A 10,290-nucleotide genomic window follows, 5' to 3' on the forward strand; every position below is an offset into this window, starting at 1 on the left:
CGAGCAGTACGACGTGGACGGCCTGTGCGCGGGGCTGCAGCAGGGCCTCCGGGGCAGCCGGGCCGCCGAGCCCCCCGACGGGAGCCCCAGGAGCCCCAGGGGCGCCAAAGGGGAGAAGGCGGGCAAGGACCGCAAGCAGATCCAGACGTCCCCGGTGCCCGTGCGCAGGGGCTGCCGTGACGAGGAGAAGCGGGAGTCGCGCATCAAGAGCTACTCGCCCTCCGCCTTCAAGTTCTTTATGGAGCAGCATGTGGAGAACGTGCTGAAGACCTACCAGCAGAAGGTGGCTCGCAGGCTGCAGCTGGAGCAGGAGATGGCCAAGGTGGGTCGTGGGGTCGCCGCGGGTCCCTTCTTGCTTCTGCTTCACGCACCTCCCCTCCAGGCCGGTGGTCTCCTGGGGAGGGGGGCTGGTATCGGGGGTCCCACCTGGAGAAGTCCTGCACGTTGCGTTCCCCTTCCCCCTCGCTCTCGGGAGGGGATGGGCTCTGCCTGATGTGCCGGCGCGTAAATGAACACATTGGTTTTTATGGTGTGTCCTTACTAGTGCACAAATCCACCAAGTTTTCCTAACTGCTAAGGAAACATTTTGAAAGAGTAGAAAGAAGGTTTGAGGTTTTATACATTGAAATTGTGGGATTTATAAAGACAAATATATCTAGTAGTGATTCATCTATTTCTTAAGTCTATAGTTAGAAAATAAGGTTTGAAACATACCCTAGTTGGCACTAAACTGTTAGAAAAGGTAATTATTAATGAAATTATTTAGATTAAAATGCTGTGGTCAATTTAAATCACACAGAGCCGGTAACTGCAAATTCTAAAAATAAGATTCGTGCCCTTCCCGCTGTCCCATTTTCGTTGACTTTGTCTGTTTTCCCATTTTCCCCTGAACTATTACTAAAGTATTACATTGCTCTTAGAGCTCTTAGAGCTCCAGGAATTTTGTGGTTCCCTTTCCTCCAGATTTTTATTAATATAAGTTTCCTGTAGTTTTTAGAGCCTAAGGTCACTTGGAGAAAAAAGTCCCTGTCTTCCCTTTCGATTCCAGATCTGCGACTCTGTGTGGATGTAAAGAACAAAGAGTTATTTTCTCGCTTGTAGTGTCTGGCCCCATTCTTCTGCACCCTGGTTTCCGCGGATCGGTTGGGGTTTCCTGCGTTCTGGGGCCTCTTCCCCACCCCCTCCCCCTGGGCTCCCCCAGGGTGACCCTCCCCTGTTTCCTCCTGCACAGGCCGGGCTCTGTGAAGCTGAACAGGAGCAGATGAGGAAGATCCTCTACCAGAAGGAGTCCAATTACAACAGGCTCAAGAGGGCCAAGATGGACAAGTCCATGTTCGTGAAGGTGAAGACCCTGGGCGTCGGCGCCTTCGGGGAAGTGTGCCTGGCCTGCAAGGTGGACACGCACGCCCTGTACGCCATGAAGACGCTGAGGAAGAAGGACGTCCTGAATCGCAACCAGGTGGCCCACGTGAAGGCCGAGAGGGACATCCTGGCGGAAGCAGACAACGAGTGGGTGGTCAAGCTCTACTACTCCTTCCAGGACAAGGACAGCCTGTACTTCGTCATGGACTACATCCCGGGCGGCGACATGATGAGCCTGCTCATCCGCATGGAGGTGTTCCCCGAGCACCTGGCCCGCTTCTACATTGCGGAGCTGACCCTAGCCATCGAGAGCGTCCACAAGATGGGCTTCATCCACCGCGACATCAAGCCGGACAACATTCTTATAGATCTCGACGGCCATATCAAACTGACAGACTTTGGCCTCTGCACGGGGTTCAGGTGGACGCACAACTCCAAATACTACCAGAAAGGTACCGCCTCAGGCCTTTCCTTCCCCGCCTGGGGGCGCAGCTGTCACCGGGTGATTTTATAATTTGGCGTGACATCCTTTTCTCCCTGAAGAAGTCATATGACGTGTGAGATGGTTTTTTGTTTTGTAAGTTAGTGGCTTCAAATTTTATTAATACGTTTTTAGGACAGTAGGCCATAGCGTCTCATGGGGCCTTGCTGAGGAGCCATCACTCTGCCCTATTAAAACAAGCCTATTAAAACACAAGCCTCCCAGCCTGCCAAGGAGCCCTCTCTCACAGCCACCCTGAGTCTACCTGCAGGCACAGACCTGGCTGTGGCTCCAGCTTAACTCCACCTCCTGTGGTCCTGCTACCTGGAAAAGTCAGAAACAGCTGGTCATTATCTTATCTATGGCTTGAATTTTTTTTTTTTTTTTTTTTTTTTTTTTTTTGTGGTACGCGGGCCTCTCACTGTTGTGGCCTCTCCCGCTGTGGAGCACAGGCTCCGGATGCGCAGGCTCAGCGGCCATGGCTCAAGGGTCCAGCCGCTCTGCGGCATGTCCGATCTTCCCGGACCGGGGCACGAACCCGCGTCCCCTGCATCAGCAGGCGGACTCTCAACCACTGCGCCACCAGGGAAGCCCTCAGGCTTCTATTTTTTAACTCAAAACTAATCCTAAATCATTTTGTTCATTCCCATTTTTGGGCACTGAAGTCATTTGTGTTCATATTTTCTAAATTCTCTCACTCTTTTCCATGCCCGTCTTAAAACATGTCTATCAAACAGGTGGTGTTAGCCTTTGAGATGGGCCTGAGAGGCTCTGGGGCCACCATCCTACAGTCCCTGAGCCTTTCTCACTGGCCCTGCTCCGTCACCCAGCACAGGGCACAGCCCCTGCGGCCGCCTCCTCCATGCTTCCCGTGTTGGCACAGGAGCGCACCTCACAGCTTGGGTGTGAGACCCAGGACCTCAGCCACCTGCGAGATGGCAGGAGGAATCTTTCTCTCACTGTGTCAGGAGCTGGGTTGGATTACTTTTCCTTTTGAAGCTATGGATTTGTTGCATTGTTGAAGAGTGAAAATTAACTTTCTCAAAAAAAAAAATTAACTTTCTCATTCTCTTCTCTCCTCGGCTCGCTTCCTGGGTGAAAGGGAGTCACACCAGGCAGGACAGCATGGAGCCCAGCGACCTCTGGGACGACGTGTCTAATTGCCGCTGTGGAGACCGGCTCAAGACCCTGGAGCAGAGGGCGCGGAGGCAGCATCAGCGGTGTCTGGCTCATTCCCTGGTTGGGACCCCAAATTACATCGCCCCAGAAGTGCTCCTCCGAAAAGGTGCGTGCTTCCGCCCTGCACCCAAGCCAGGTGACCTCTGAGGGTCCCGAGCCCCAGCTTTCAGAGACTCGAAGTGTCCCCACTGTGTCTGTGCTCATGGGAGCGCGAGAGCTGGATTCTTCCCTTAGTAAACACAGCCTCCGGTGTGTGTCCCTCTGTTTGGGAGCTGCCTTTGCTTCTGGCCCGTCTCCACTTGCCCCTCCTTAGGCTGGAAGTGACAGGCCGGGTGCGAGGTTGGCTTGCTCCCTGGAGCCCAGAGGAGTCGCTCCAGAACTGGTTTTGACAGAGTCCTGTGATAGGACTGTGGGGGAGGGATGCGGGGGGGTCCTACCTGGGTCAACCACCTTCACTGGTCAACGGGTGTGAGGATACAAACACTGTGTCCTCCAGTTCTCCGCCGCAGGTCCAGAAGCACCTTCAAGGTAAGATTTGGGGACAGCAGTGCTCCGTCCCATCCAGTGGGCGCCTGGCCGAGCACGAGAGGCATCTCTGACAGTCAGCTGCAGGGCCCGCAGCGCCTGCGTTTGTTCATCTGATTGCGTTTGATGAACCCAGAGAGCAGTGGTTTGTCTGTTCTCACGTGTTGTTTCCAGTCATTGGAGCCAGGACCCTCTGTCCTCACCCGTGTTCTCTGTGAGCTGTGTGACCCAGCGCGGGTTACTAGCCTCTCACCGCCTCACGTGTAACAGCAGTGCCTCGAGAGTTTAGAGTATCAAACTCCCTGCCCAGTAAAGCTCTCCCCCTGCCCCTCCTTTCAAAGAGGGAGGGGTGGGTGCCGGCCTGCGGGGGAGGACACCCGTCTCCCCCAACCCCCCGTTCGCAGCAGCCCAGCGGAGCCCCCGGGGCCAGACGGGCAGGGGCTGCAGGTCACACTTAGCAAGAATTCGGTGACAGCAGGGCCGGAGCGGGGCTCGGACTGGGATGTGGGACAAAATCAAAGATCAGCCTGCTCCGCAGCCTCCACGAGGCTGCCCTGCCCGAGCACCGGGCCGCCGGAGCCCTGCGGGGGGGCCTGGCTCCCTCGGTGCCCCCAAGGGGCGCGACAGGTGGCAGCCGTTCCCTTTGCCAGTTTCCTCCCCCCGGTTCTCCCAAAACCTCCCCGGGAAGCCTCATCACTGGTCTCAGCTGACCTCAGGTCACAGAATTTCTGCTTTTCAGTTTCTATGATTTTAACTTGCGTCTGTTCGTGTTAAGAACCTAAAATTCTGGTTAGTATTGTTACTAACAATAACAGTAATCTTTTAAAATTAAAAAGCCTTTTATTACAAGAGCATCCTGTGTTTATCACAGACTAATGGTGGAAAATAAGAAAATGCTCGTGACCACGCTCCTCCCACGTGGAGACCGTGGACGCCCCGGCAGCGTTTTTCTCGCAGACTGTCTGAGCCCCGCGTGCCGGAGGCGGTGACGTCACGCGTGCGCCGCCGGGTGCGGAGACGGTGGCATCACGTGTGCGCCGACACGTGCGGGAGTCCGTGACGTCACACGCGCGCCGTCAGGTGGGGCGGTGACGTCACCTGTGCGCCGCCTGGAGCTTCCCCGCCGACGTGAGCCGGTTCTCTCGGGGTGTGTGCGGGGTGGGAGCTGAGTGACGCTGTCTTTCAGGATACACCCAGCTCTGCGACTGGTGGAGTGTTGGCGTGATTCTCTTCGAGATGCTGGTGGGGCAGCCGCCCTTCCTGGCGCCGACTCCCACGGAGACCCAGCTGAAGGTAATGGGGCACGTGGTTTTCTGATGAACCCAGGAGGCTTAGGCCAACATTTGACCTTGTATTCTGAATAGGGACGTCATTTGTATGTCATGGGATGTTTTCAAGTATTCTTGTTATTACCTATTAATTTTTTATCTGGGTAAGTAGAGGCACAGGGTCAGAGCTGAGCTGTGATGTGCGCGTGAACCTGAACCATGGTCGCCTGCCGATGTGGTGCTTGCAGGTGAGAACTAGGGGTGGGCGGAGCACCGAGGCCGCAGGTCTGGGCCCGGCGGCAGGTGCGCCGTGCAGCAACCAACACGGCTTTGAGACTGTGCCCGAGGAAATCGGTTTGATACTTGGATGTTCTGTCGTTACCGTTGGCCAGTTATAAGCTATGTGTCAGGCTAGTTGTGCGCATTTCTGATACTCATTTCAAGTAATTAAAAAATTACTCCGTCAAGTAATAACTCAGTACTGAAGAATTAGTTTTAGAATGGTAGCCATTTACTGTCTGAAATGAATGATTTGATTACTTAAAGACTGAATAGAGAACCTGATGAAACCTTTGGAACTTCTCAGAACAGTGCCCTTACACATGTTCACTGACGGTTCTAGGATGTAGTCACATACCCCGGAGTCCACAGGAGACCCGAAATTAATAACCTCTTAATTAGAAAAACCCTAAATGAAGGCTTGGTTTCTTTACAGTAACAGTGAAATTGGAATTTGGCATTATCTATATCCTAATTGAATTGCTGAATTAGTTACCAATTTGTCTGCATGATAATAACCCAATTTTAAAAATTGTGGTGAAGTTTACCATGTTAACTACTTTTAATTGTACAATTCAGTGGCGTTAAGTACATTTACAGTGTTACGCAACAGTCACGGCTACCTATTTCGAGAGATTTTCACCATCCCAAGCAGGCTTAACCACTAAAGGATAACGCCATGCCTCCCTCCCCTCTGTCCCTGTAACAGCTCTTGTATCAGTACTTCCTGTCTATGAAGTTGCCTATTCTAGGGACCTCATATAAGTGGAATCATACAGTATTTATCCTTCTGTGTCTGGCTTATTTCATTCAGCATAATGTCTTCAAGGTTCATCCATGTTGGAGCCTGTGTCAGAATTTCCTTCCTTTTTAAGGCTGAATGATATTACATTGTATGTAATACTGAGTAATACTCCATTGTGTGTAAATAACATTCCATCTTTTTAAGCCATCGTCTGGCAACGGACGTTTGGGTTGTTTCCACCTTTCGGCTCTTGTGAGTAATGCTGCTGTGAACATAAGTATGTGTACAAGTATCTCTTTGGTCCCTGCTTTCAGTTCCTTTGGGGACATACCCAGGAGTGGAATTGCTGGGTCCTACGGTCATTCTACGTTGAAACTTGCTGAGGAACCTCCATACTGTTTCCATAGTGGCGGCACCATTTTACATTCCCACCAACAGTGCACAAAGGCTCCCGTTTCTCTACATCCTTGCCAACACTTAATTTCCTTTTGTTTTTTAAAAAATAGTAGTTATTCTAGGGGGTGTGAGGTGGTATCTCATTGTGATTTTGATTTGCACTTCCCTGAGGTTCAGTGATGTTGAGCCTCTTTTCATATGTTTCGTGGTCGTTTGTAGATCTTCTTTGGAGAAATGTCTATTCAAGTCCTTTGCCCTTTTTTAATTCGGTTCTTTGGGTTTTTGTTGTTGAGTTGTAGTTCTTTATATAGTCTGGATATTAATTCCTTGTCAGCTATATGCTTTGCAAATACATTCTCCCATTCCATGGTTTGTCTTTTCACTCTGTCAGTAGTGTCCTTTGATGCACAAAAGTTTTAAATTTTGATTAAGTCTGTTTTATATATCTTTTTGTTTCATTGCCTGTGCTTTTGGTGTCATATCCAAGAAATCATTGCCAAATCCGACGTCGTGAACTTTTTCCTTTATATTTTCTTCTATGAGTTGTATAACTTTGGCTCTACTAAAACAACAACTCAGTTTCGAACCAGCCCTCGCACCGCCTGCCCCGTGCCACTCCTGGTCATATTGGCCTTGCTTTATCCTGACTCCAGGTGTAAACAAGAAGTCCCTTAGGCTTCCTCCTCACAGCAGACAGGTCTCTGTGAGCGTCCTGATGGCTGCTGTGTGTGGCTGAGCGCCACCAGCTGGGGGTGGCTTCCTCGCCCTGTGCCTCAGGCTGTGGGCTCCTCCTGAAACCACACCGTTTGTAGCTGCTCAGAGCCTCCTATGTCTGCTCTGTTCTCCCATCGTGAAATTATCAAGATCTTTTTAAATTAAAAAAAGTTATTTTTACTGAAGTATAGTTGATTTACAGTATTGTGTTAGTTTCAGGTATAGCAGCAAAGTGATTCCGGTATATATTATTTTCAGATTCTTTTCCATTATAGGTTCTTACCAGATATTGAATATAATTCCCGGTGCTATCCAGTCAGTCCTTGTTATCTGTTTTATATATATTGAATAGTAGTGTGTATCTGTTAATCCCAAACTCCTAATCTGTCCCCTCCTTCCCTCCCTCTCCCCTTTGGTAACCATAACTTTGTTTTCTATGTGTGTGAGTCTGTTTCTGTTTTGTAAATAAGTTCATTTGTATCATGTTTTACATTCCACACATAAGCGATGTCATGTGGTATTTGTCTTTCTCTGTCTGACTTCACTTGGTATGATAATCTCTAGGTTCATCTGTGTTGCTGCAAATGACGTTATTTCATTCTCTTTTCATGGCTGAGTAGGATTCCATTGTATATATGTAACACATCTTTATCTGTTCATCAGTTGATGGACATTTTGCTTCCATGTCTTGGCTATTGTAAATAGTGCTGCTATGAGCATAGGGGCTCATGTATCTTTTGAATTATAGTTTTGTCTGGATATATGCCCAAGAGTGGGATTGCTGGATCATATAGTAGCTCTATTTTTAGTTTTTTGAGGAACCTTCATACTGTTCTCCATAGTGGCTGCACCAACAGTGTAGGAGGGTTCCCTTTTCTCCACGCCCTCTCCAGCATTTATCATCTGTAGGCCGATGATGGCCATTCTGACCGTTGTGAGGGGGTGTACTGCATTGTGGTTTTGATTTGCATTTCCCTGATGATTAGCAATGTTAAGCAACGATCACGTTCTTTAACACCCTGTCCCGGGACGGCCCTCGTCGGCCTCGAGGTTGAGGGGGAAGGAACACCGGCCGTATTGTCCCCGCAGGTGATTAACTGGGAGAGCACGCTGCACATCCCCGCGCAGGTGGAGCTGAGCCCCGAGGCCCGGGACCTCATCGCCAAGCTCTGCTGCTCGGCTGAGCACCGGCTGGGCCGCAACGGGGCCGACGACCTGAAGGCCCACCCGTTCCTGGGTGCCATCGACTTCTCCAGCGACATCCGGAGGCAGCCTGCCCCCTACGTGCCCACGATCAGCCACCCCATGGACACGTCCAACTTCGACCCAGTGGACGAGGAGGGCCCCTGGCAGGACGGCAGCGAGGACAGCTCCAAGGCCTGGGATGCGCTGGGCCCCCCGGGCAGCCGGCACCCCGAGCACGCCTTCTATGAGTTCACCTTCCGGAGGTTCTTCGACGACAACGGCTACCCGTTCCGGTGCCCCAAGCCTGCGGTGGCCGAGACCGGGACTGAGGCCGAGCAGCCAGCTGCGGGGGGCCCGGCCCCGGGGGCACAGGCTGGGAGCTGCCAGCCCGTGTACGTGTAGACCCTGGGGGACCGGGAGGTCAGCCCCTCAGGTCCGTCGGCCGATCGCCCCTCGAAAGTCTGGTCTGCACCCAAAACCAAAGCAGAAAAGCTTCTGAAAGAGGACTCGCCTCTGACGTCTCCTCCGCATTCTGGTTGCTGGCGGGGCGGGTGTCAGCGTGGCCTGGAATTGGCTTTTGAGGACCTTCACTGCATTAAAGCAATGTTTTTAAAGTTAGCACAGTTTAGAAAGAGCACTTATTTTGTTTATAGCCATTTTTCTTACTAAATTATAGGGATTAAGTTTGACAAATCATGCTGCTGTTATTTTCTACGTTTGTATTTTATCCACAGCACTTATTCACATTTAGGGAAAGACGTAAAGATTGAAGAACATGTGATAAGAAATCTCTGTGCAATAATGTTAAAAAAAAAGAAAACGATATAACACTGTTCTGATGTTACCGACACCATTTTATTCACACGGTGGTTTTTGTTTTATATTTTTCCCACATTTCAAAATTGTGATATATGTTAAAAGCTGCTTTTGTTTTGTTCTGTTTGCTTTTTGCATATTATAGTACAATAGGAAGTGTGAGCAGGTGATCACGCGGGTGTGACTTCAGATGCCAAGTGTGGAGAGATCGCTGCACGAACAGGGTTTTTCTGTTAAGCGTGACCGTGTCTTGCCATTCACAGCGGGTTCTGTGAATACGTTTTGAGTGAGTAATTCTGGACAGTGTGCTGCTGCCGTGTCGTCCTGTGGTGACTCCCTCGCTGTGACTGCACCCCTCCTCTCTCGTTGAGGAAATGCACGTGTGCCTGAGAGCTGATGTGACTGTATGTGTCGTGGGTGTGATTGGATTCTTTGGGGGGCAAAGACGTTTGTCCTACACAACACTTGTATACATCAAAAGGGATTCTCTTAGCTCTGCCAAAAAAATGTAAGTTAGTCGTGGACCTCTGTCTGCTTCGCGAGTCAGGATGCTGTCCTGGTGGTACAGCCGCCACGGGTAGCCGGAGCCCCACCCGGCAGACGCCCCGTGGAAGGGCAGTGATCTTGGGGTTCTCTCACCGCGTTTCTAGTGTGCTTTGAAGGATCCATCTTAACTTGGTTTTAGAAGCACATTTTTCTAATCTTTGTGAAACAGCAAAGTGATGTTGAAAAAGAAAAGATATTTAAGCCATACATATTTTCTTAGGAGTGTAAATGTATATATAACTACATAGATAAACACAAAATATTCCTATTTCAAATTAGTATATTCCTATTTAAAGTGATTTATATTTGAATAAAAAGTTAAATTCTTTTTTTGCTTTTTAAAAACCTGATGCATCGTATTTTTCATTATATTATTCCACGTATTTTTCCTTGAGGTTTTTAGCATAATGGTTAGTGTACCTCTAGGCAGCACACTCACACGTCTATCGATTGCTAAACTGAAGAAGACAATTCCTGTGTACTGGTTTACATGTGTGTGAGTGGCAGGTTCTGGGTCTGCTGTGCTGTGTCCTGACTGTCAGTGTTTCTCTAGTTTTGCAGTAACGCCGTGTTGTTATTTACGCTCTGACAGACGTCATGTGGTAGGTTCTTTCTCAGGAACTCAATTTAACTATTATTTATTGATATATCATTGCCTTTGAAAAGCTTCTACTGGCACAATTTATTATTAAAGTTTTGAATCCAAATCCACTGGTGTCAAGCTTCATTGGAATTTGTAAGTTCCTGCTTATATCACGTGTTGCCACTCCCCCAGGCTTTCCTGTGATTCACCC

General features: G+C 49.7%; 1 protein-coding gene across 1 annotated transcript in view; it reads left to right on the top strand.

Annotated features, from left to right (window-relative positions):
• LATS2 (large tumor suppressor kinase 2) overlaps positions 1-10,203 on the top strand; it is a 31,454-nt gene extending 21,251 nt beyond the window's left edge. Inside the window, exons 4-8 of the mRNA XM_024753762.1 lie at positions 8-322; positions 1,232-1,814; positions 2,946-3,128; positions 4,734-4,840; positions 8,039-10,203. Of these exons, the coding sequence (XP_024609530.1) occupies positions 8-322; positions 1,232-1,814; positions 2,946-3,128; positions 4,734-4,840; positions 8,039-8,536 (1,686 nt within the window). The 3' untranslated portion in view covers positions 8,537-10,203. The remainder of the gene's footprint in view (positions 1-7; positions 323-1,231; positions 1,815-2,945; positions 3,129-4,733; positions 4,841-8,038) is intronic.
• Positions 10,204-10,290: the final 87 nt, after the last annotated feature.

Source organism: Neophocaena asiaeorientalis, unplaced genomic scaffold, assembly GCF_003031525.2.
Source record: "Neophocaena asiaeorientalis asiaeorientalis breed wild unplaced genomic scaffold, Neophocaena_asiaeorientalis_V1.1 scaffold443, whole genome shotgun sequence".
In the NCBI taxonomy this organism is placed as follows: domain Eukaryota; kingdom Metazoa; phylum Chordata; class Mammalia; order Artiodactyla; family Phocoenidae; genus Neophocaena; species Neophocaena asiaeorientalis.